The sequence below is a fragment of the Gymnogyps californianus genome, chromosome 17 (assembly GCF_018139145.2).
Source record: "Gymnogyps californianus isolate 813 chromosome 17, ASM1813914v2, whole genome shotgun sequence".
NCBI classification, from domain to species: Eukaryota; Metazoa; Chordata; class Aves; order Accipitriformes; family Cathartidae; genus Gymnogyps; species Gymnogyps californianus.
In genome coordinates this window covers 14,309,235-14,335,977 of record NC_059487.1, presented here as the reverse complement: position 1 = coordinate 14,335,977, position 26,743 = coordinate 14,309,235, and the positions used below count along the sequence as shown (strand labels likewise).

Below are 26,743 nucleotides of genomic sequence, written 5' to 3'. Positions count from 1 at the left end.
TCTCTGATCTTTTCTCCTTTTGCATGAAGAAATGGCTTTTTGTATAAACACGTGCATGCGATACCAGGACCAGCTTTAATTCTAAAGTTAGAGTTCAAACCTAATTCGAGTGCATCAAAATGTTTCACAGGCGAGGATCTGCCTGGGGCTTGTCGAAAAGGCTTTCAGAAGTTCTGCTCTGCAGCACAGCTGTTGGTAAAGCAGGGATCACATAGATGAAAAAAGGGGATTTGTCTGATCTTTAATGATATAGTCAGCCTCACAACCTGAGAACAAAAATAAAGAGCCTGAACCAAACATCAAGAGGGGGAGGCATCAGCCATTTGAGTGCTATTGGGATTATTATATTTAGAGCCTATTAGAGACCTTATTAAATACTCTTCCTCCAGGATCTCCCTGGTATATACCTGGCACAGACAAGGAAAAACATTTGATCTTTAGCAGTGAAGGAGCAAGAGCAAACTAAAAAAAAGACACACTGGAAGACAGATACTTTAAACAAAATGAATCAAGAGAGAATGCCAAGAAGATTGCGCCTAACTTTTAGGGGACAATTTATGTATATATTTACTTATTTATTATGCATTAATTAAAATGCTTAGAAGGAGTGGAACCTGGCTCAGGGTTTGATGAAGCCAAATCACACATGCTTTGACTCACTGCAGTGAAAGCTATAAAAAAAATATAACCAGAAAGATCTGTTTGGAGAATTTAAAAGCTTTGTTTATTTAAGGATATATTACACACTGTTGTAAGGTAATGAAAAGTACAGGGATTGAGTAGATGCAAGAATACAAGTTATAAAACCAACTGAAAAATGTCTTTGTCCTGTAAGGAGTTTCTAATAATTGAAGCAGTCCTAATTGCCGTGATTAAGTGAAAGAGCAAATCTTGTGCCCCTTGAAGCCTGTTCTACCTGCGTTGTCACCTGTGAGTAGCTGCTGTACGCACCCTTGCTGCAAAAGCTGTGTCTTTTAGGACCTCTCCTACAGAATGAAGCCTCTAAAGCAAGCGGTAACATGCTGTGCTCTTACTTCTGGAGGTCCCTGGTTCAAGCTTCAGCAACTCACACAAGTCATCCAGGTGAAGGCTGATGCAAAAGGATGGGGAGTTACAAGCCTGGAGGTACAGGATTCTGCCCTTGCTTAAGTGTACAGAAGTTATAGACAGCTAATCTTCTTCTAAGAATGGTGAATTTGATGAAAAATGAATTTTTGGAAGGAAACCAAAAGCTACTTGAGGATTCATGTTATAATTCAATAAACAGTATTGACAAAAAAAAGGGGGGAAATGTTGAACTATTTCAGTGTTTTCAAATAAACACTTGTTTTCTCTCTGGAAACACTAACACATTTCATTTCAAAATATTAAATAAAAAAACCATGCTGAACTTCTGTTTTATTTCAGAATTGTCCTAAGCTAAAAAAGAAAGAACAAAAAGATGGATTAGAAGCCAAAAATGACACAAGGTCATTCACCTCAGCTCAAACTAGATGTTTTATTTGCAAACAAAGTGCTGTAGGTCAACCTCAAATTAATTGCTTTGTTTATCTCATCCCTGATAAATGTCTTAATTCATTCTTCTTGGTTTGACCCAAACATATTTTTTCCTTTGAAAATGAATTATTTCACTATGACAACACAAACCCCATTGTTCTCCCATGTGCAGGAGGAATGTCTCCAGCGGAAAGAGAGGATGAAGGAGAAATAGCGTCTCCAGCCCATGAGCGCTGGAAGCAGCTCTTGCCATGGGCAAATGCATCTCCAGTCTTCAACCCCGGTTTTCCTGTGACGAGCACTAAAGAATGAATAAGAACAGTAGGGTGGATCAGCTTCTCCTGCCGCTGCAGCCCAGCGAGACCTCACCAGCACCTGGGGAAAGCCAGGGCAGAGATGTATCGCCCTCCTCTGTGCCCCAGGGCTATCTCTATTCTGTAGCAATGCTCTGCTGGGCAATTTCATTAGAATTAGGCAGAAACGTTTCCAGAAGCAGATCTATGCAAGTGACAGCTGACTCCTTGGTAATGACAGATTCAGAAGCAATTATGACAGGCAATTGTTTAATAAGAACTGGCATTTTTCATGAAAATAATTACATTGATGAAGCACAAGGACATTTTAGCTTAGAGTCTCCTAAGCTTTTCAGCCAAGCTTGTCTTGATGGTTGACAGTCCTAACTACCGTACCCTGACTAATCAGCTCTGGACTGTTCATGCTTATGGCAAGCACTGTTTGATGTACCATCAAAATCTAATCAATGAAATCAGGCTGGCATCCCCATATATGCAAACACAGTGCCCACTTCAGGCAGAAAACCCACCATCAGGCTTCAGAACTTCATCGGACATTGCAGGTGAATGTCGCAGGTCTTCATGGCCCCGTACATTCACTCCCCTCCAGCTTTTCACGCCTTCTTTCTATGCAACGTGCCGTTGAGGGCCATCCACCTGCTCTGATCTCATTCTGGAGCCTGCTTATCCAACACCTCTCCAGGCTCCTAACATCATACAGAAGGTCAAGATTTCTCCCAAAACATCAGTGCTTTTGTGACGATCAGCATTTGGGTGCAGAGGTTGTGACAAGAAGACAACCTTGTTTTCAAATGTGAACCAACAGTGCCTTCAAAATATTTTGGCCACAAAAAAAAGAATAAAAATCTAGTATTGCAAGGAAGAAAGTTCATCAGGACTGAAAGAAAAGAGGAGGAAACAGTCTGTCTTGGTGAGGGGCCCTGAAGAGCCTGCACTGTATTAAGCCTCATAGTTTATACAGAATAAAACTAAGGATCATTATGCTGCCACATCATTTGCGTGTTACTTTAAAAGATCTCATATCATGTTACTTTAGCATTTCCTGCTGATTTATTAACATTTTATGTTTATAGCTTATTACGAAACCTTTTCTACATTATAATTTATTGGGGAATTTAATCTAATTTGGTGCACATGAGAAATGAGTGGGTGAGAGCGGGACACCTACACCCAACTAGGTTCAAACCAGCTTTTGGGACCGGTTCGTGCTGTAGCTGGATGGGCAGTCCCTGTAGCTCCAAACATACTCATTCACTGCCCTTTCCACTTAGTCCCTTCGTCTAACACGAAGTGCTCATAAATTGTAATTAATGGCAAAAACATGCTGTTCTGTTTGCAGACTCTGTCAATCGATGAATGGCAGAAGCACAGAGAATCCTCAGTTTCTAAGTGACACGGGTACATTGGATCATGATATAAAGAGCAGAGAGACCTATTTAAGTGAGGACACAGCAAGTTCATCAAACCAGAGGTGATTATGCCTCATCTTTATGTGAGGAAGCAGCAACAGAGCTTCACCAAGTACTTTTATTCTTTCCTGAGTTACTGATACTCACCAGCAGACCAAAAAAAGAGAGGCCACTGGAAGACTGCTGTGCAAATGGGGTTTCTTTCTAGCCAGCTGCTGGAAAAGCACCAGTTACCTCTGGCAGATGACTGCCTGGCTCCCAAAGTTCAGGAAATAGCCTCAGTGTAGTTAAAACACAGCTAATGAACAAGAAAAGCAGTCACAAGGAAAGCCACAAGACGAGTCACAAGCCTGTGGTAGATGGAAAGAGCGGGCTGGTCTGGGCTTGCTCTGCCACGAGCAAGGGGCAGCCTCAGGCAAATGCCTCCAACTATCTGGAGCAGCTGCCTTGTCTGTAAGGCAGGGAAGGATGTGATATGTGCCTGGAGGATTCATTATTTCTGAGCTGAGGAGCATTTTGAATAGATCTCCAACACGTACAAACTGTGCGGCACCACAGGCGGATGAACTGACCTCAGCAGAGCAATACCAGTTTTTCCAAGCTGATAATCCATCTTGCAGTGGGCCTTGAGTATGCTAAACGCTGTACCAGCCACATGCAAAGGACTGGGACCAGGCCAAAGTGCCTAAAATTTCAACATACTTTTAATGCTTAGAGATGGGAAGACACACCAACCCAACCTTTTGCTGCAATCCTCTTTCCTTAGCACCTCTCCAGCCACAGCCACTTGCCACCCAGCTCAGGGAAGACTTCTTAGGAAATTATTAAGGTTATTAGAAAAAGCTTATGAATGCCTGGTCATTAGCATCTCTGATGCTCATCATCATTTTATGACCTCCCTGTCCTGCACAGATTAGGCTCTCCTCCCTTTGGGGGAAGGCAAGGCTCACCACAGCCATGGCACAGAGGCTCTGATTTGTGTCACGCAACAACCAACCCTTCTGGCTGCTGAAGATGTGAGGATATTGGTTGGAAGGATATTGGAAGGATATTGGTCTGGTCATGAAAAAAACCTCTGATGGCCAAAACTCATCAAGGATGGCCAGGAGAAAAAGGTAAAAATTAAAAGGATGTGTGGGACTCCAAGAGGTCCTGGTGAATCCTCATTCCCTGGCTATGCAAGGCCACACTGAGGTCTGGGCAGACTTAGGATCTGCTCAGGACAGAGCTCAGCACCAGGCAGGAATCACCCAGTCCCAGCGGCTGCAGTCTGCAATAGCAGCGCACGCCTACCCAGGGACAGGTAGGCACAGCATGGGCAGCCCTCACAGCATGGGCAGCCCTGATTTCTTCTCTCCTTAGCTTCTTTTTCAGCCTCCCCTCCCTATTGCTTCTGATTTTTCATCCTTGGCCACGCAAGCTCTGTTTTGGGCCTGGAATAAAATATTTGGTGCTGCTACAATCACAGCTCCAGGGAAGGTCCTGCGGGGTTGGAGGACACAGGTGGGAGCCTGCCATGCACCCAGGGCAGCCTGGCCAGGGCCATTTCTCCTTGTGTCCTCGCCCAGATCTCTCCCAATAGCATCAACACACAATGACATAACACAATGACATAAATAAGCCAGATAGTGCTGTCACGGTTTGCACTCTCCCTCTTCACGCTTGTTGAACAACTTGTCATTTTGATGGATCTTTCTCTGCAGGGAGCATCAAATATCTTCATTTTCCAGGTATCATCTGGGCTCAGATTAGTCATTCTTGACACGGGCATTTTCCCGCTAACAGATTAAGCTTCTCCTACCGGACGCAAAGTATTTGGATGTTGCCTTGCAAGATTTAATGAATTGCTTGAAGTTTGCTGTGCACTCAGGCTCCTTTACTCCTGCAAGGAAGGGCTGTTGGTGCAGCTCGGAAGAGATGGAATAAAAGCTAACTGCGAATTGCTGGTGTTGGTGAGATGCTGCCAGTCCCTCTCCCAAGGTGGAAGATGGAGCTAGATCCAAAACAGGAGAAAATCAACAAATGTGAGCATGGCATTAACACCCAAAGGCTTGCACAGCCACTGGGAATTGCTGGAGCCAACAGTTTATCCAGCAGTCTTCATGCTTTGAAAAATAATTTCTTCCCCCTCGTTTTGGCCAGAGCAGTGTTTGCTGTTTGTTGGTTTAGACAGTGAAAGAGTAGGATATTTTGGAAAGAATGAAAAAATAAAAAAAAATGTCTGGGAACATTTCCATTTCCCTCAAATCTTGCTTAACTTGCTTTAAGGTTTTATTAAGAACACAGAATTGTTGACAATAAAATTATTTCTCTGTGCTGGGAGAGGTAAAGCAGATTGTTACACACAGAGAGAAGGGAGCTGACTGCTCTCATAAATAAGTCAATGTGTTACTCCTGCTAGACTGGAAGCAGAGTGACAGCTCTTCCAGATGCTGATGCTCTACTTCTCTGTGACCTTCGGTAAACTTAAGTTTGCTAAAAATATCCTACAAAAGCACACGTGGTTCAGGGCTGCAGAAACACTTGGAGCTTTTAAATGGGAGATTTTAAATGGTCAGATTGCAGCTCCCCACCTCAAAACCCAGCTGTGTTGAGTATTGCACCTCTGCTCCCATTTAGCGTGCCCAGATCTCCATCGATCATCTCCGCCGTGGCTGATGTGCTTTGTGCCCAGGGAGTGGGGAAGGCTGACGGAGCCTGAAGCTGCTGAGCCTCCCAAAGGTGGTGTGGATGTGTGCCTGCTGCACGCCGGCTGTTTCGGGAGCAAATCACGGCTCTGAGGGGCTGCTGAGCCACGCCACATTATTTATGGTGAAGATTATTTCAGATTATGTTTCTAATAGGGATGTTTGCATACACGCCCAGTCTCATTCTCCCCCCTCCACTGCCTTGACACACCGAAGAGGCAGGTGCATGGCAGTGATAAAACATATAATGAAAATTAAAGGCAGTAGGAGATGGAAGCCCGTTAAATTCCAAAGCAGAGCTTTGTTTTGGGATGAAAGTTCCCTCATTCCTCAAAATGCAGCTCATGTGCAGCCAGTGACTACCCCAGCAGCCAGCAAGGGCGTGTCACCATCCCTCCCTGAGACCCAACAGAGGAAGCAATCAAGTGTCATCGAGACTCAGGCTCTTTCTCCCCTTTATTTGCAATTTGGTGTCTGAGATGCATAAGGAAAGAGAAAGCATGAGTATGACAGGGTGATTAATGCTTATCTTTATCCACACAGAGAATAAGTTACTGATCAGCCACTCTGTCCCTATCTCCTTATTTCAAATGCAAACTAACATGAATGAAACAATAACGTTTTAATTAGATGGAAATAGAAAAGCTACAGGAGAATGATAATGTTGCAGCAGTCTGAGGTTCCCGAGCCACATGTAATTACTTTGATAGATAACACACTAAAGGGAGAGTTAAACAGCAGAGTTTCCACAACACTTTTTGCACCACTCCATCTCTTCTCACTTACAGTGAGAGAAACCAGGGAGAACTAGGGTGGGAAATGACTTTCCTTCCAGTGCAGCAAGGACAGCTTTCTGGGGAGCAGACCCAGCCCATACGCCAACCCTTCCTGCCATGTTACCTCTCTTGCATTAAAAAAAGAAGAAAAAAAAGCCCCACAGCTCCAAACCAGAGGATGCCCACAAAGCATTGAACAAGGGGGACAGCACGTAAACCATGATGCAAATCTGGGTGTACAGGAACATGGCCTGACATGGAGCCACGGAGGTGAAATGAGGAGCTGGGTCATATTGCCCGTGTGGCTCACGTCCCTGGCCAGGGAACGGGGAGGAGGACAGAGACCAGCAGCGGGCACCCACGGCTTGGAGATGGTCATCATCATCACTGCCCAGGGCTAAGCAACGAAGTTTCTGCATGTATGAAGCAGGGGGAAAAAGAAAAAAAAAGGAAAAGAAAAGGAAAAACTGGAAGTAAAGTGACCCATGAAACTTTTCACAAATATAAGGATGTACTCTAACTACAAAAGGTAATGAAAGACTGCCCTGGTCAGCCCTGATGCTAACTTGCACCCTGGTGTGGTCCAGGGATCGATCCCTTTGTAGCCGGTTCCCCCACCGTCACTGCAGCTGCAAGCCCAAATTTTGAAGAGGCACTGCCCGGACCACACGGCGTATCGAGGCTTTCGAGACGAGGCCCGTTGCCAACACAAAATGTGTCACCGTGAATCATCCACGCACCGGTTTCAAAGTACAAAGCTGTTCCCTGAATCATGGTAAAAGGCACAAATGTTCTGCTCTGAAAAAGGAAATTCACTGACTCCTTCTTGAGCCAAAAATAGGGAAAAAGCTTATGTAATTAATTTACTTTGAATAATAAGCATTTCAAAGTTATCTAAACACCACTATTAACAGGGAAATCTCTGTTTATTTAATCAGTCCGTTTCTGCCATGGGATTGATGCTGGTGCTCCAGGCAAGCTTGTCTCATTCACCTTAAAACAATTTAAACACAAAACTTTACCCAACAGCTGGGAGAGGCTGGCAGGGCAGCAGCCTCGCTTCATATCTACGTTACTGCCTTAACCATGTGCTCCTAAAAAACATCCCGTTTTTGTTGAATGCTACGTTGTGAGCACAAGGAGAAGCTGGGAGCATTTTGTGAGTAAGTCTTGGAACAAGCTGGTTTCTTAGGGGTGACCAATGCACATTTCATCACTGATTTGCCCCATTTCCAGCTCAATCAGCTTGGCTGGAGCCAGATTTCTGACAAGTTGCAGCTAGAATTATAAATTAAAAAGCCATGCTTATTTTCAGCTGAATTTCTTGCCTCCCTGGATAATAACTCTGCTTTCCTCAGCAGTCTTTGCAATTCATTCTTTGTGACCGGACACAAAAGCCCTGTTTTCTATGAGATCGTTTATCTCCAGCAAAGCTTCAATGGAAGATCGAATGAATGTATGAAAACTGTCAAAACAACCACTGTCCCAGCCTGAAAAGTTGTGTTTTCATGGCTTCTTCCTTGATGTTTGCTGGTAATAATTTTCATCAGGTTCATTCCCAGAAAGGGTGGGGGATTTTCTCCCCATCAGCCTCCCGGGACACTGGGCAGAGCCCTTCACCACCGGTGAAGAGGTCTTTGATCACCAACCTCGTTCCTGGGGGATTTGTAGGAATCTCCCCGTCAATTCACTGCGTGTCCATGATTTATGCCAATAGCTATGTTGGTGTAACACACATGCACGTTAAAAGCAGCCTTGGCAAGCCGATACGGGGTTGATGCTGGAAGCATCAGGCTCACCCAGCTCCAAGGAAGGAAACCAGCTTCGCCCCGCCACAACACCAACCCTGCGTTCGGGACCGGTGTCTGTTTATAAGTGGAGGCAGCCAGGCAGAAAGACCCATTCTCCACCTGAGTGGTTTCCTCGCTGCCGAGACACTGACCTGAAAGGCCCCAGACACGGGCTAGCTCTTGGAGGAAGAGCAGCGCCGCTCCTAAGGGGATGCTGGGTCTGAAGAGGAGTAGCCAGTCGGTCGATGCAATGGCTCCATGCGGCACAAGCAGGTTTTGCAAACATGCTTGTGTGAGATTTGTAGGACAGAAATAGGGGGAAATCTGCTAACTATTAAGGTTTTCCTTTAGTTTAAGGCACTGGGGTGTGGATCAGCCTCCCAGAGAGGAAAGAAGCCCATTGCTGAAAAGGAATTAATGCCCAGAAAATTTGCAGCTGCGCTTCAATTTTCTATCAACAGTACCCACAGGCCACAAGTCAAAATAATCTCTACAGCTGGATCGATACGCACAGCCTTAAAAACAAGCTGCTCTCCATTGTCATGAGGGTGGCTCAGGAAAGGCGTTAGTGCAAATCCGCACGGAAAATCAGGGACTGCACCCTGCCAGACACAGCCCCAGCAAAAGCCACCCATCACAGCCACACTGGTCCAGCCCCATAAAACTACGAAAAAAGTCATGCAAATCACCCAAACCAGCTCCTTCTCCTGAAAAATCACCTGAAATGTTTTTTTTCTTTTTTTGCTGAATTTGAAGGCACGGCTCTGATTTACAGCACCAAGGGAGGGTGGTTCCCTGCCTCTTCCAAAAAGAGCTGAATTCAGCTCGGAGGCAGGGGCACCGGCTGAGCGGGGGCGAGCAGATGCGAGGAAGTCGGTCTGTTCGCAGGCGTACGGCTTCTGTGCAAAGCTACAGCTGCAGTTGTAGAGTTTGAGTCAATAGTTGCTTTAACAGAAAACCAGTTTTGTTTTGCAGGCACAAAGACCTCTTCTATCGCTACCCAGCAGGAGGTATATAAAACTGTCATTTCTTGCCCTGTTTCTGCCCTTGTCTCTTTGCTTCTACTTTTTACAGGCTGCCAGTGGGTTTTTTATTGCTTTAGGGTTTTTTTGTTTTAATTGAAACTGAGTAAATTACATTTTTCCCTAAATAGTTGATGAGTTTAACAAAGTTTTCCATTATTTCATGGGGAAGAAACCAGCAACCTTCAGAGCAGAAAACAGAAACATTATTTGAACTTGTTTTGTGCAAGAACAAGGACACATAACCTCGCAACGAGGCGGGCAGCCCCTGAGTGCCCTTAAAAGCAACTTTTGCCTGAGCAATATTTAAGGGATGGAATTTAGCACAGCACTACACGATACGAGAAAACCTCTAGAGTATGCCCTGCAATTCTCCCTTTCCCAAACACACTTGTTTCAAAGGAACGAAGACACAAGCCAGCTTTATTTCTGGCTGTAACATCGCTATATATGTGGTAATCTTTCCTGAAACATCTCCATTGATAAAAGGGGGGGGAAAGGGAAAAGAGAAGCATTCATGAAAGTGGAAGACCTGCACTGTTTCCCTGCAATACAGCCATTCCCTGCAGATCACATCTCTCCAATGCTTTTTAGAGGAACTCAGGCTAGGCAGGGAGTCACCGGGTTGCGAGACCTCATTTGCTGGAAGAGACAGAGCTGGCAAGCAGTAATGCACCTGGCATCTCATTCTTGAAATAAATAGCTCCTGCCATGCTTCATCTTCCTTCTCTTTTCCTAGAGGACTCCTAGCATTATATCACTAGTGAACTAGAAGCCTGTTCTTTCTTATAAAGGAGCAGAGTAGCTCCCTCTGACGCAGCTCTGCCACTCTATCCTAAAGCCCTATCCATGCTTGCAACCTGAAATACTCCTTTTGCCTCCAACATCTCCTTTAGCCCCCAGCCTTCCCCTAACGCAGTGGGGAGCCACCCTAGAGAGGGGGAATTTAAAGAGCAGGTTGCTAAGGGATTGCACCAAGCTGAAACCTTGGTGAAACAGGGCAAGACTGTGGGAAGCACCAATAGGACCCAATGGGATTTGGGAGGAGCAGGGAGGGTGCAGGCAGATGGGGTGGGATGGTGGTTGGGAGCTGAGCTTGGGCAGCTGGGTGCTGGGAGCCACAGCCTCTTTGCGTTTTGTTATTATTACCACCTCTCTGCCCTGGCCCCTTTATAAAAGTCCCATTTCTTTGGATAAGGGTGGTTTTGTTTTCACTGGAAGTGCTGCCCTGAGACACGTTGTCAGTGAGAGCCTCGTACTCTGGCTTGGCAGCGAACCGAGGGAAAATGCATCCATAGCAGAGATCTTGCTGGAAATTCTCTGAGCTTTTTGCTGCTCCTGAGCAGAGAGAGTTTAGCAGTGAGCTAGAAGGTCTAACAGGTTTCTGCCATTTTCTCTGACTCTCAGAAAAATGGCTATGGTAGCTGCTGGTGCTCTACCTTCAAATGAAACCCCTTTCTCACTAGACACTAAAGAATAAATGATATTTGCTTGGCTCCAGGATGCTCTTGGAAAACAACCAGCAGATCAGGCAGTGTTTCTGGCCATGCTGCCATTGCGTTGACCTGTCTCCAGTTAAAGCTGGGCTGGTTATTCCCTTCCAATACCCCAACGCTGCCCTTGAGCAATAGCTGCCCTTAGGACGTCTCACCACTGCATGACCCCCTCTTAAAGAAAAGGGGGAAGAGGTTTCCCTTCTCCTTTGCTACAAGAGGCAATCTCTTAGCGAGCAACAAGTACGCCAGTGACAGAGCCAGTATCTGTACAATGCCACAGGGAACGAGTGGCATCGCTCCGGTGATTATTTAGACTGTGAGCTCTTCGGCACATAGAATGATAGAATCATTTAGGTTGGAAAAGACCCTTAAGATCATCGAGTCTAACTGTTAACTTAACACTACCAAGTCCACCACTAAACCATGTCCCTAAGCGCCACGTCTACACGTCTTTTAAATGCCTCCATGCATCATCCTTTAATGTTGTTTGTGCAAGACCAAGTGTACAGCGGCCGGGGGCTTGGGGTCCCAATATACACAGCCGTGGCTGTTTAGCTGCAATAGCCAAGGAGCAGGTTAGACCCTGAGTTTTGTGTCTTTCCTTCATGCATCTCAGAACTGCACCTCAATGGCAACCTGCAGAGCAGATGCCAAAACAAGTCTCAACACAAGTCGCAGAGCCAACGTCCTGCAAAAGGCCCTTTCAGTGTGGTGGAGCCCGAAGCAGCTTCTCTGCAGAGCTGGAGTGCAAGCCGGATCCATGGTGAAAAGCAAAACAAAACTGATTCCTGTCCTGGCAAATAATGAGTTTGGCCACATTTCACAATGTGATGTTGGTCACGTTTCTCCTCCATGAAAAGTAAACTTGGGCAGTGACCTGGGCAGTGCATTCAGTTCTCTAGAGGGTGGGAGGGACAGAGAAGGACCCAGACAGAAGACCAGACACAAACCTCTTAGTAAAGTCCAGAATGAGGTGCTGAGCCCACAGCATTACACCTGACAAACTCATCACACGAGGATACAAAGGAGTAAAACAGCTCCAGATAATTGCAGGGCATGACCGTATGTTCAGTGTCATCTTAAACTTGGTGAGATTAATTTTCCTGACAGTTTGTTTAAAAGGACAGTGGGCTATATAATTAAAAGAAATAAAGCCCTCACAGATGGCCTACTGCGTGACCAGCGGAGATTACCTTTCGAGGTTCTCACCTACCTGGATGTCAGCATTTCCCAGAGGTTTTTAAGCCTCCAGCCCTTTCCTTTGGCCGTGGAGCCCCAAGCAGGCTTTCAGGCACTGATTTTTGCAAAATGGCAGTCTTAGATATAGATTTCTTGATTCAAATATTCTTAACACTTGCCTATAAAGCACCAAGCACAAATCAGCACCGTATAAACTGGAGTAATAGAAAAGCCAGGCTGTTAATCTTCATAATGTGCCTCTCAGTGGGGATTTCACTTGAATGTTATTTGCATTAAATATGATACTGAGTGCTGGATATGCTGTCATAAATAAATTAAAGGCCATATTTAAGTCAAACACTGTCCCACTGTTGACTGCAGACTCTAGCGTGAGAGCTGTTAAGAGTGGACCGTACAGATTTGGTCGGCTGCCTCACTTGCTGGAGGAAACGATAGTGGCAAGTTCCATCATTGGTGCCCTGAGAAACTCATTTGGGGGGCAATTAGTGGGGTTTGTAGTGTCAGCCCAAACTCTAGTAGTGCTGTCTGTATTGTGGACATTTTGACTTGGGCAGAATAGAGTATAGGTTTGCTGGAGCTGATGTTCAGCAAAATACCTCAAGTGCATCGGTCTTTTCATTTGATATATAAACATCTTCATTACAGCAACATAGTCAGCCTTGCTCTTCTGGCAATAAGGAAAAAAAAAGTTTGTGCTAAACTGCACTGAGATGAATTCATCACGTATTTCAGGCAAATAACTGAGGAAAGCTGCTCCTGGCCTCAGAGTATATGAAGTGATAGATGGGTTCAACTGCATAAAAGTCAAGGAACTGAAGCTTTTGATGATGAAAATTAAAATCCGAGTAAACACAGGGTGTTCCAGCGGCAGGATCGTGACTCCTGCGGCACAAGCCCTTTGGGGAAGAGCTTTGGGGTTGAGTTCTCCTCCTTCTCCCTGGCATGTCCTGCCTGCTGCTGAGCTCAGAGGAGCAGTGAGGGCACGAGCACAGCCGGTGGCATGGGTGCAGGGTCTCGGCTCGTGCAACACAAACTACACCTGCCTTCCACCTGACCCCTTGGCAGTCAGCGGCCCAAATTCAGGAGGAGATTTTGGGCAATGGGAGTTGGGGCTTTGGTCCTGGGAAACACATACCCATCACCCTGAAAAACGTCGTGCTCCCTGCAAACCTTGCCACAGCAGCACAGCTGCCAGCACTGTGATTTTTATAGAGTCAGACAGTTTGAAAACTATTAAGAAATGGGAATTGTGCTGGCCTCCTTGCTCCGTGGTGCAGGAGGACGTCACCTGATTTGGACCCTGGGCTGGAGGAGGGCAAGGTGGGAACGACCATCTTGAGAAGGGTTTGGGGTTGTTCTGGTTTGCCTCAGACTTGGTAACAGCTGCTGGGAATAGTCATGGTACCTGTGGCAGAGAACAGCATGGCACCGTGGACATGAAACGTCCCTCCACCCCAGGACACAAATTAGACCACAAATATTTGGAGGAAGGTACACGATCAATGCAACATCACACCACATTTCTGTGTCCTCCTGACTGCCTGGTGCTGCCCAGCCCACTAATCCATCTCTAAACCCCTGAGCAGCTTTCAGACCCCACTAGCTTATTTTTAACCAACTTGCTACACCACCACAAACCCCCATCCCTTTGCTTTCCTCTCCCCTTCCCCATGCTCTACCTATGGATTTTCTTCATGACGACTGCGCTGTGCCTGTACATCCTCTTGTACTGCTGAGGATGGGAGCAAAGAAAATTCACTTAGACTTTCAGGGGAGAAAAAAAAGCATATCCCAAAGGGGCAGTGAACTTATCAGTTACTTTATTGCTGCTTTTCCCCAGTGTCTTTCTCTGCTGCAGCTCCTCGCTGCCTCTTGGAGCCTCAGGTATTACAGCTGCCCAGCATGGCTTGGTCTCCAGGCTGGACCAGGACTGCCAGGCTGGCCATGTGCCCTGCTCCACTGGGCTGCTGCACTGTGATATGCTTTCTGACCAAATTCCTGCATATTTTTTGCCCTTTCAAGGGATTTTCCATCCTGCAGCTCTCCTGTGCTGGCTGGGAAGCACCTGCAAGCTGCCAAAGCGGTGTGAAGGAGACCAAGCCCTGGGCAGAGTTTGTCCCTTGGGTTATTGACTGCAGTCTATTAAGTGTTTGGGGCATATGCACCACCCCATCATTGTATCTTGAGGTCAAATAGCTATTTATTAGCCTGAACCTATATTTCCCTTTCCTCCTACAGTGCTTTATCACACTTCACACACTTCGAGTTAATGAACAAGTAAGTACAACAGTGTCATAAGCCCATGACTGACAGTGATAAAAAAATGAAACGTGGGCTTTGGGGAGGGAAACTCAGTCCTGTGAGTTTCTCTTTTGAATGAAACGAGTATATTAAAATGTATAAATTGTCCCTGTGAGGATAAAATGTAAGGTCTTTGCAGGAGGAATCAGCAGAGTGATGCGAGCAATGAGCTAAACTTTCCCAGTAGCTGTGTGTGTTGGGGTTGCGTGGTGGGGTTTTGGCAGTGGGAGAGGGGCTACAGGGGTGGCTCCTGTGAGAAGCTGCTAGAAGCTTCCCCGACTCCATGTCAGACCCGCTGCTGGCCAAGGCCGAGCCCACCAGCGACGGTGGTAGTGCCTCTGGGATAACATATTTAAGAAGGGGAAAAAGACTGCAAAAAAAACCCCCTGCAGCGGAGAGAGGAGTGGGATGTGAGAGAAGCAGCCACGCAGACCCCGAGGTCAGTGAAGAAGGAGAGGGAGGAGGTGTGCCGGAGCAGAGATTCCCCTGCAGCCCGTGGTGAGAGGGCAGGCTGTTCCCCTGCAGCCCATGGAGGTGAACGGCGGAGCAGAGATTGCCCTGCAGCCCGTGGAGGACCCCACGCCGGAGCAGGTGGCTGGGCCCGGAGATAGGCCGTGACTCCGTGGGAGAACCCACGCTGGAGCAGTTCGTGGAGGACTGCAGCCCGTGCAAAGGACTCACGTTGGAGAAGTTCATGGAGGACTGTCTGCCGTGGGAGGGACCCCACGCTGGAGCAGGGGAAGAGTGTGAGGAGTCCTATCCCTGAGGAGGAAGGAGTGGCAGAAATAATGTATGATGAACTGACTGCAACCCCCACTCCTGTCCCCCTGCACCGCTGGCAGGGAGGAGGGAGAGGAATGGGGAGCAAAGCTGACCCCGGGAAGAAGGGAGGGGTGGGGGGAAGGTGTGTTTTTAAGATATAGTTCTATTTCTCATCATCCTACTCTGATTTGATTGGTAACAAATTAAATTGGTTTCTTTTTCCCCAAGTCAAATCTGTTTTGCCTGTGACCATAATCGGTGAGTGATCCCTGCCTGTCCTGGTCTCGACTCAGGAGCCTTTCGTTGTACTTTCTCCTCCCCATCCCGCTGGGGAGGAGGACTGAGCGAGCGGCTGCGTGGTGTTTTGTTGCCGGCTGGGCCTAAACCACGACAGTGAGTTGCATTTTTATAAGATGGTTTTGAAAAAATTATAGAATAGGAGGGAAAATCAGGTTAATTTGGTATTGAACATACTCAAACAGTTATAGACTTATTAAACAAGTTCTCCGAGAGAACAAGGTGATATGACAGTCCTACCAAGTATGGAGACCACATGTATTCAGTTCAGCACTGCAGACCTGCATTGCTCTTGATTATGTTACAATTAATAGGATGTGGCATTGCAATGACTGTATTAATTAGCTCCTTGGAGTTCTGATCAAAAGTAGGGGTCTGCTGAGCTAAATGCCACCCTGCATCAAAGCGCTCATAGCCGATATGCAGCAGGTCTTTGCTCTGCAGGTCTGGGTGAAGCTGATAAGTTCGTAGACCCCTTTCTTCAAGGCTAAAGGAGGAAGAAAATGAGATGGTTAAGGGATGAGATTTCTCCTCCTGCTGCTAGACACCACGCAAAGCCTTGAGCAGCAGAGCCGAGGCAGCGGGTGAGCATCCGTCAGGCTGAGCCTGCAAGGGTAGGAGAGGATCCATCAGCAGGGCTGAGCTGCCCAGGAAGAGAAGGCAACCAGCACATCCACTGCACGGCAGAAACCTGAGCAAACGGACTGTAACTTTCTCCTGGAGTCCCACTGCCTGCTCAGAAAACAGAGCTCCGTGCATTGGCTCTGTAAGCCAGTGTCTATCAGAGAGGACAACCTTGTGTTAGCCCTTTCTCTTGCAATGGAAACCATCCTGCAGGCTGCAAAAGTCAGGTAAGTGCTCCAGGCAAAGGGACAGCAGGTTTTCATTGGCCCCAAAGAAACACTACCTAGACAACTTACGATATTTTAACATATGACAGTTCCAAACACACCTGATGTCGGCGGGAGGCAGGGCTTGTTGGCACATCCGAAGTGTTGCACTGAAGTGTGATCTCTCCTGGGGTCATTCAGCAAGTGGGAAGGCATGGAAAAATTAAACCAGATCCACCCTGAGTCCCTGAAATGAAGGTCCTCAGACAGCTTCCAGGATCCCAGGAGTCTCTTGATGGGCATACCACGTGCTAAGGGAGTGTTTGCTAATCTCCTTCATTTGCTCTGGAGGAGGAACAAATCTCTTGAAGCAAGGTGAACCATTCGCTTCAAGAGTGCAAGTTGGCTGTAACAGCAGTGGCCCTAAATTTATTCTTTATTATCTAGAGGGAGTAATAACTGGCAGGAAAGTACCAGAAGGTATTTTCAAAGAGAAGGGAAAATGCTGAAATCAGACTATATACCCAGTCCTGTCTAGGCTGCATATTCCTCTTTTATGTATTTAGGAATTCGCCTGGCAAAGAGACACCTGGAAGGTTTTATAAAGGGAGATTTACCGCACAGGGTTCAGCATCTGGGGAGACGTAAATCCGCAGGCTGGGTGTAAATCATGGAGGGAGCTGGCAGGCAGGGAGGCTGCCCACGAGGACGGCAACACGGCCACGAGCAATGCCACCAAACCCAGGACATGTCCTCCGGCTTAGCTGTCACTCCGATGCCTCTCTGATTTACTGATACTGAATATGCTTTTCGCTCTGTGCGTGGCTTTATAGTTTAGAGGTACTCCCAGCTTTTTCATGAGCGCTTTGCATAAAAGAGATGCTTTTTTCCCCCACTTTGGATACTGAAGACTTTGTGAAAGTTTACATTTTTTCCTTTTTTTTTTTTTCCATTTCCACTAGTAAAATCTCATCTCTTTGATTTCTGTCTTTGGCTGACAATTGTCTCTAGTCCCTGAGAACTTAAAAGTTTCAAAAAGAAACCTCATTGAACTTTCTCTCAAAAAAAACGTTCAGTTAAAAAGACCTTGTTCATTCTATTACTTTTTTTCCTTGGGAGAAAAAAAGCCCCCATGAAGCTGTGCCTGGCAGTGCACTCTCTGCGCTGAGAATTGTTGAAGTGAAAAAGCAACAGGAGATGAGAAGCAAATCTCACACGCTCGGACCACCCGCGGGTGACCAGCTCCTCCAGCCTGTCAGAGACATCTTCTCCTGAGGCCGAGGAGGAGAGCAGCGCTCCCCGGCGAGGCACAGCCCTGTCCCACAGCATCCTCTGTCCTGGCAGGAGCAGGGGTGATGACAGGTTTCTGGTACCCCAGGGAGGGAGGAGGAGGATGGACCTCCACACACAGATGCGCCAGGAAGGCACTTGGATATAGGGATATAAAATTGTCTCACTGCTATTTCCCTCCCATCCATGGAAAACTTAACGACTGATACTGTGAATGCAGGAAAATACTGGGGATGAACCGGCAGCTCAGAAATTTCTCCTGCCCAGTCAGGGTTAGTACTCCATCACCACCACCTTTTCTAAACCAGCCCCAAGCACTTGTTTCCTGAATAGCTCATCAGCTCAACTGATGTATCATCAGCTTTTTCTTTTTAATCCCACACCTAAGATGCTTTGAAATTGGATAGAAGAAATGGCATCCATGGGAGGCAAAACGTGGAAGCTGATGTTATTGGAGCATGATGAGTTAGCTGGCCCTTTCCCCCAAGAGTTTCATTTAAGGGAAAAATCCCAAACCTTTCCATGAGATCACACCCTCACACAAAATTACAGAAGGGAGCTATTCAGCCCAGCCTGGGCAGGTGACAGCATGGGTGCTTGGTGCCCTCAGCCAGGCAGGGGAGCAGCGCGTGGCCCCATGCCCGTGTCTCGCTCAGGTCCCTTTCCATGGCAGGGCTCATGCCAGTGCGGTTGTTCTGTCCCTCGTCCTCCAAGGCACGTCCTGCCACCCTCTGGGCTGCAGCCTTGCAGGATTCACTCTTAATTCCCTGCTGAAGAGCAGCCCCTGAGCTTGGTGCCACCTGCACCCCGGGAAGCGGGGTGGAAGCGATGTCCAGCCGTGCTCGAGGAGCTCCACGCTCCCTCCGCCGTGGGGAGGGGAGCTGCTGGACCACCGGCTATCATGATGCCAGACCAGCATGAATTATGATGCAAAGCGCTCTTGGCTTGCATTTCAAAGAGGTCTGGGACTAGCGAGGACACTTGCCATTTTGTAAGGCAATTTTAAAAATATCAACTCAAATTCCACAATAAAAGCAGCAAAATTTATCACTCGGAGAAAGGCAGCTCTTCATGAAACCAGGAGGCCGGCTTGGCCAGGTCCCCTGCTCAGACATGTCCTTAGAGTGGGTGATGGGAGCCAGCAGCTGAGACTGGACTGGTCTCAGATGGTCACACCAGACAAGCGACTGCAGGGTGCTCGTGTGTGTACAGAAGTAGGGAAAAGGCTGGGAAAGCTCGGAATTTATAGTCCGCTTTTCTCTACCGTGCCCGACTGAAGGTGCTGACACCTGCGAGAGGGATGTGGGGTATGGAAATAGGGGGAGGACGGGCATTGGAAACATCTCCAGCTTCACACGGCGCGAGCGGTTTATACCAGAGAGCAACCAGGCAGATTGGGAACGTAATAACCCAGCTTCATCTGCTTAATGCAAGGGACAGGAGGGATGTCAGCACTGGGACTGTTGGTTTTGGCATCTAATGTTTATCTGCTTTAGGGCTAGATGGCCACAACGCTCAGACCTTCCCACCTTGTCAGCCCTGGACCCCACCACGCTCCCCAGCCTCTCCAGATACCTTTGCTCACCCGCTGTCCCGTGCCCCTCAGCAAGGGGTAATTTCACAGTAGGGAAAACGCAATGGTGACACCGTCGAAGCGCAAAGGCCACTCTGTCCCCCACCCAGGCACCCACGTGTCCTGCGGTGGGATGCTGCCCATCACGGGCGCCTCGGGCAGGACACAGAAGCGTTTCTAAATGTCAGGAAGCGAAAGTGCCATCTGTGAGTCTCAAGCAGATGCTGCACAGAGACGATAGTTAAAGCCTTTAAGGGAGAGGAGGGGGGAAGTAGGGAGAAGACAATTAAATAGCTGTTTAAAATGATCTGGAAGAAGATTAAAGGCAGCTGCAGGTTTTGGGTTTTTTTTTCTGGGAAGAGGAACCACTAGATTACTTTCGTCTCTTCTGCCTTTACAAACTGCTGTTAAGAGGAAAACCTAAGAGCTAAGTTGATCGGCCACATTTCCTCATTCTTTTATTATCCCTCCAGCTGACATCTCGGGAAGAGGGAGGGAAAAAGAAATCAAGTGAATTAAAATCAATTGGGGAAAAAAAAAGAAGAAATTATGTAAGAACTGGCAAAACACAGCAGGCCAAGTGGTTATATAAAGCAATGAACACAAGAGCTTATTTAATTTAGATCTAGCTGCAAGACGGACCACGGTGTAAACGGGCTGGGATTAGGCAGGCTGGGCTGTCGGGCGTACGCTGAATTAAAGCTCTGGGTTCCCTGCGTAGTCTGTGGAAAAAAGGCAGCTTTTTAGGGATGCTCACGCCACCACAGATGAGCATCCCCACTGGGGCGGGTGTCTCTCTCCATCACTGTGGGAACGGATCCAGACATATTTAAATACTAGCATCTTCATTTTCCCGCCTACCCGAGGGGCTAGCAGCACCGTGACCTGACGGGACACAGTCCTGCCTCGAAGGTGCCGATTTGTCGTGCTGCCAGAGGGGTTAGTGGCACCCAGGCGTGGGCTTCTCTGGTGGGCAGAGATCCTGTGTGTGTAGCCAAAACAGTTTTATCAGCCAGGCCCAACGGGTGGGATTATCACTGCATGGAGCTGCAGTGAGTGATTTAAAACAGTACTGTTATTAAAAGCCATAGTAGGAATTTGGCTGCGACCTAAGGAAAAGAGACCAACTTCAATTCCTCTAGTCAACATCACTGTAAACGCAGGATTCCTGAACTGAAGCCATTGACTAATCCTGGATATGATTTGCCAGCAAACCTGGAGAGAATTCAGCCATTTGGTTTTATGGGTTGCTATTTTCATGTACTACAGAGAGATGCTTGTCATGTTTATTTACACGGCACCACAGATCTGCCAGTGGGCAGAGCCCTGCCATCCACAGCACCGACCGCGTGCCATCGCGGCAGAAAGCTCATCGCACCACCCCGCCGAGGTGCTCCTCACCGGAGGAAAGTGTAAGGGAGTGTTTGCACCATTGTGCATGGAATTAATAACTTTGTGGGCCTCTCAGACAAATGGGGATGGAATAGATGTCCTTGGAAGAGTGTGTAGAGAGCGTGATAATGGATGCCGAGAGGCCAGGCTGCACCTTGTGTCTCCCAGCTCCAATGCCTGGTCCTTCCTTCCCATCCCCTTCAGACCTGAGCCTCTTTGGCACATTTCTTCGAAGGCATCGCAAGAAGAAATGTAGGAGGAAATAAAGCAGAGGACCTCCTTGGGCAAGCGGTTGTTTCACGTGCAGAGTTATTTACTCTACAAATCATCTGAACTATGAGCAGACTTCATAAAATATAATAAAGAAGGGATCTGGAGGGATAGGCGAGCTGCAGCCTCACAATGGTGGGCTGATGCAGAGCGGAACTGCAGCAAAACAGCTGTCCACCCAAACCCGTGAGGAGGTCCAGAGGAGTTCCCAATGTGCTTCCCAAGAAGTTGCCCTAGCAAATGAGCAACTTGGAGCTGATGGAGCTGTGACAGTTTATGGAGGCGCAGGGCCTGCTGCCATGTGTTTTAATAAATGGGTTCACACCAGCTGTCTGTGCAAATAAAACATTAGCATGTGTCAGACACTATCTACCCAGGCACTTGCCATAACTTAGGGGACATTTTGCAGCAGAGCCGTCCAAGCACAGACTGTGCCATGCCAGTGGGAAAACACGTTCTTCTCTCTCCCGTGACTTATGGGGTGCCAGAGAGCTGCCCACACCCAGGCTCCCCTCGCACGTGTGCCCAATCCAGGCTCAGTTAAAATCTTGGGATTTTAGGTCAAGGAGTTGCCTGACTCTGTGTGCTGGGACTGATGGTGCACCAGGATTGTAGGTATTTCTTTCAACTTCCCCTCTTCCCCCAGGTCCACTAAGGACCTCTCCAGAAAAGAGGTATGAAGGTAAGAAAGTAAGAAGCAATAAAGGAAAATCGATTTGCGCAGCCATCTGGCCACTAATATTCAGACCTTTTTGAAAAACAGGGCTGAGAGTGTATGATGCTAACGGCACGCAGGGCTGCACGCGGTGGGACGGGACACTCGGCGGGCTCCTGTTTCGGGGGACCTGGCCCCAGAGCCAACAGCAAGGCTGTGAAGTAGCCAAACCCACAGGCACCGACCCGCAAGCGAACAGGGGAAACAGCTCATTCTGCCTCAGAGCTCTCTGATCTGTTGCTGCCACAATGAGTAGCTTTTAAAACCTCCTCCAGCTGAAGTGGCATGAAAACATGAATTTACTTGTATGGGGATGGCTTTAAGAGGAAGCATTTATGTGGAAAAAAACCCTAAAATTGGCTGCAGTGTGTTAGAGGATGTCTGCCAGTTAAAGTGTTAACTAGATCTAAATAATGTGGCTATAATGGACTTATTCCTGCTACCAGATCCCATGCTGATGCCAATATTCAAACCAGACGTCCCTGACTGACAGAAGTAACAGGCAAGCTTGGCAATGAAGAATATATAATAAACAAGATTCACAGGCTGATTTAAGTAGCTGGAAGGATCGGGATAAACAAAGCTGGGAAATAGTACTGTTCTAAAGAATTAAGTATCGGAGGCCACACGGAGCTTACGTCTCGATGGCACGAGGCGAGATGTGCAGTGCCCGGCCGTACTGATCGTGGTGACACACAGTGACACCCCGCAGAACATCTCACTTACTGCTCTTCCTGCTTATCAGTATGTGCTGCGCTCAGCCATCTGTAATTACTAGAAGAACACCAGTAATTACTTCTTACAGTTGTTGTGGAGCTTAAGTGGTACAAGGTAAGTAATATGAGCAAGAATCAAATACGCCGAGTGCTGTTTGAATAGCTACTTTTTTTTTCTTATTATAAGGAAACCTGGCTGTTCACACACAGTCTAGTTTCACTCAGGAATGCCCATTAAAACTTAAATATTCAAAGCAAATACGGAGGAACTTTTTCAAAATCAGAGATGTCAAATTAATACACTCAAATATTCATCCTGGGAAGCTTGTTCCAGTGCAGGGAGGAGTGTGCTCCTGCAATGATCCCAGCAGAACCATAGCTCACACTGGGCTCTGAGTCTATAAATGGTTACAACTGCTCTGTTCTGGGACTGGCTTTCAATCAGTCAACAAATAAAACCTCTTGGAGAACTAATGGCTTCCGAAAAAAATCCCAATTTGCTTTAGACAGTTTGCCAAACAGGAAGAGGAGTGAAATATGTTGAGTGATTTATTACAAGTGATTTGCCAGCTTGAGCAAGTGCATCATTGCTCTGCTTAATTTAAAGACAGAAAATGAACGCAATAAGATGCAAAGACCTGCTGTAAAGCAGCTTGAATCCACTGCGAAAGACCAGGGCTCCAGATTTCCGACCAGCAAGACCTCTGCACGTCACTCTCCACATTACCACTGCCCTTTCTTTCACAAGTTTTCCGTTATTTGTCTTTTTTAAAACCTCTGCACAGCTTACAACGTGAGAATGCCCGCTCACACGCTGTGCAATGGTTTCCATTAATGCACTTCAAACCTGACTTGCAGCTGCTTTGCTTATTCACTCTGGAGCCTTCCCCGGTCCAGGGCCCCGCATCACGTCGTGTGCCGCTTCCCTCTGCTCGGAGGAATGGAGCGAAGCCATTAAACACCCTTCCTATCTGAGCAAATCTACTTTTGTAGCCAGATCCCCTGAGAAGGAACAGTATGGTAGGGTTTGGGTTTTTTTTTCCCCAACAGCTGCTTCTTTCTTTTTACTTTTAGATTAATTCACAAGTGAAATAAAAAAAAAAAAAAAAAACCATGAGGAAAAGCCTACAGGTGAACTTCACATACTGTGCGTTCACATCTGCCTACTTCTTACTTGGCTAACAGGATAAGGTATAGCCTGAATAATAGCAAGACTGTAAAATATGTTGAGCATTGTTTAAACTGTAATCTCTACGGTCATGGCTAGGAAATAATCCTTGGTTTTTAGCCCTATCATGGTAACAATGAGCATCAATTTAATCCTAGGAGGAAGATGACTGGAAATAATGCATTTCAGCCACATTGTTCTCAAATCAGATGGCTCACGTCTCCTTAGAGAGTAGAGAATTTGGGTTAAGTACACTGGGCTGCCACTGACAAAATCTACAAAGCACCGACAGGAGAAATACAGCCCCCACCATCTCAAGATGAAAGTTAGGTCTCGAGGCAAAACGCAGAGGGAATCCAGGGCTTCTGTGCGGGGTGGATTTCCATTTACTGGAGCAGTCCAGGGGAAAACTTGGAGAGACATGTCTAAACATCTACAGGCTCTGGGCTTAAATCTAACTGCATGTACCCTTGCCCGCTTTTAGTGGGAGAAATGGTTCTGATTTGTTTCCATTTGAGTTCCCTCCCTTTAACCGTGGGGACATCTCCAAGGCTTTAGTACACATGCAGTTTTAAATTCTCATTGGTCGCTGATTAAACCCACCTGAAATTCATGTTCAAAATAAAAGATTGAGAAGCTATCGCATGCGAGCCTGGCAGCAAAGGGACTGTGGAGATCGGTGTCTTGCTCTTTCTGTCTCTCCTTCCATGTCTCTTACATTTTTCAAGCCTAATGCTCCAGTAAACAAATGCCTCAACCCCTCAGAGCACTGGAGCGCAGCAAGTGATGCTGAAATCCTTTCCACGCATGGGCATGTTAGATTAAGCAGTGTGTGGAGACCAGCAAAGCCTTTCTGAAGTCAGGAGGGGTCTGCTAGTTAAACCAGCTATGGATTTCCCCAAAACAGCAAAGATACCAGCCTCTGGCTTTGAAGATGCAGTCCCTTTTCGGCTGCCTATGCTACACCTTCTTCCCAAAACTTTCTGTAATAAGGATCTGCCGCTACACAGACGAAATGGGCTCTGGATCAATCCAAGAAACTGGGAGAGGGGGAAGAGATGGGGTTTTTTTTCCCTCGATCTTGCTGGCGGCTTTCCACCAGAAGGAAAGGAGACGCAGAGGATGCAGAGAAAGGGTGGAGATTTGTGGGTTTTCTGGCGATGAACTGCCACATTTGGGGAGGACCCGAGCATCCCCGGTCCGAGCCAGCAGCCGCACAGCAGAGCGGGGCCGGGCTGCCCCGGGCTCTGCGGCACATGGGGCTCCCGGTCCGGGACAGCGGGGGCTCCGGGCACCGGCCGCACCGGGAGAGGAGCTCCGAGGGGGCTTGCACCGCCCCGGGGCCGGATTAACGGCGGTGCAGGATTTACCCCGGTGCAGGGTCTCAGCCCGGCCCTGTGGGGCAGGAGGGGGGGCGGGGTGGGGCACAGCAAGCGGAGCCGAGACACCCCCCACCCCCCACCCCCAAATCTCGCCTACCCGCACCCCGGGCCAGTCTGCCCCTTCAGGGGTGCCCGGGACACCCCCCTTCCCGAGCCGGTCCCCCCCTCCCAGCCTCCTCCTCCTGTCCCGCCCGTCTCCGCCAAGTTTGGCCACCGGAGCCCGGAGAAGGAGGCGGCTGCCCGGCCCCGGCTGCTCGGGGAGCCCCGGCCGCCGGGATCCTCACCTGGATGACCGTCTTCAGCGTGGAGGCGTCCACGATGGTGGTGCAGATGAGAGAGTCGGGATTCTGGTCCTTGCCGTAGATCTCCCCCATGGTGAAGATCATGGGGATGGCGAGGAGGAAGGAGGCGATCCAGATGCAGCTGATGAACTTCTTGGTGCGGCTGCGGGACATGATGCTCTTGGCTTTGAAGGGGTGGCAGATGGCCATGTAGCGCTCCACGCTGAGGCTGGCGATGTTGAGCGCCGTGGCGTAGGTGCAGGCGTCCCGGAGGAAGTAGTAGCCCTTGCAGACGGCCCCCCCGAAAGCCCAGGGGTGGTGGACCCAGATGAAGTTGTAGAGCTCGATGGGCATGCAGAGGAGGAAGATGAGGAGGTCGGAGAAGGCGAGGCTGGCCAGGTGGTAGTGCACGGTGCTCTGCAGGTTCTGCAGCGACTTCTTGCGCACCAGCGTGTACGCCGTGATGGAGTTACCCACGGTGCCCACCAAGAAAAGAGCCAAGTAGATGACGGTCACCATCACTTTGGAGTAGATGTCGGTGTTGACGTCCAGGTCCTCCTCGTCGGGCCCTTTGGGGAGCAGGTCGGAGCGGTTGGAGGCGTTGGCATAGCCGCTGGGCTGCAGGTGGAGGGGGCCGCCCGGCACGGCCGGGGCCGTGGCGTTCGGGTGCATCCCCGGGGCCGGGCCGGCCCCGCCGGGGCCGCAGCACCGCCCGGCGCCGCGCTCGGACCCGCCGCCGCGCCCCGACGTGCCGCTGCCCCCGGCGTGGAAACTGGGCTCCTTTTAATGCGGCGGGGAGGAGGCGCCTGCCGCTCCCGGGCTGCCGTGCGTGTGCGTGTGCGTGTGCGTGTGTGAGACACACACACACACACACACACACACACACACTCCCCCCCCCCCCCCGCCCGGAGCAGCCTTGGCTGTGAGCAGCCCGCAGCTCCGGCTCTCTCCTCCCTGCAGCTTCCCGGCTCCCAGATGTGCCCTGGCAGGGCAGGAGCCTCCCTGCACACACACACACACACGCACACGCACACGCACACGCACACCCCCCCGCACACCCACACACCACACCACCCCCGCCCGCCTCGCACAGCCGCGCCGGGAGACGCCGCAACCGCCGGCGACCGCGCAACCCCCGCCGGCCCCGCCGGTGCTGCCCCTGCCCTCCCCCGGCCCCGGGGGGGGCGACCCCTCGGCTCGGCCCCCTCCCCACTCCAGCACTCTTGGGCATCCATATGTCCCGCTAGTCCCCAAATACCCACTCACCTGCATTCGGGTGAAAGGCATTTAAAGGAGGGGGAAAAGCACCTAAAAAAATATCTACCTCTGCCCTGATCTGCCTGGGGCACCCTCAGCGCCATGGCACAGCCGCGACAGCAGTGACTTTTCCCTTATCCCCATATCCTCAGATTTGGGGATGTGGAATCCTCTCTGAGCTGCCCTGTTGCAGGGGCAGGGGCTGCGGGGGTGCCTTGGTGATGCTGAAGGTGACAAGGGGATCCCCCACAGGAAAGGGCCCCCCGAGGATGAGCGGTCTGTGGTGGGGTTACCCCCTCAGGCCCAGGGCACTGAGCC

At 48.8% G+C, this 26,743-nt stretch overlaps 1 protein-coding gene across 1 annotated transcript in view; it reads right to left on the bottom strand.

Moving 5' to 3' along the window:
- NTSR1 (neurotensin receptor 1) overlaps positions 1-25,840 on the bottom strand; it is a 62,029-nt gene extending 36,189 nt beyond the window's left edge. The window contains exon 1 of the mRNA XM_050907582.1: positions 25,172-25,840. Within this exon, the coding sequence (XP_050763539.1) occupies positions 25,172-25,840 (669 nt within the window). The remainder of the gene's footprint in view (positions 1-25,171) is intronic.
- Positions 25,841-26,743: the final 903 nt, after the last annotated feature.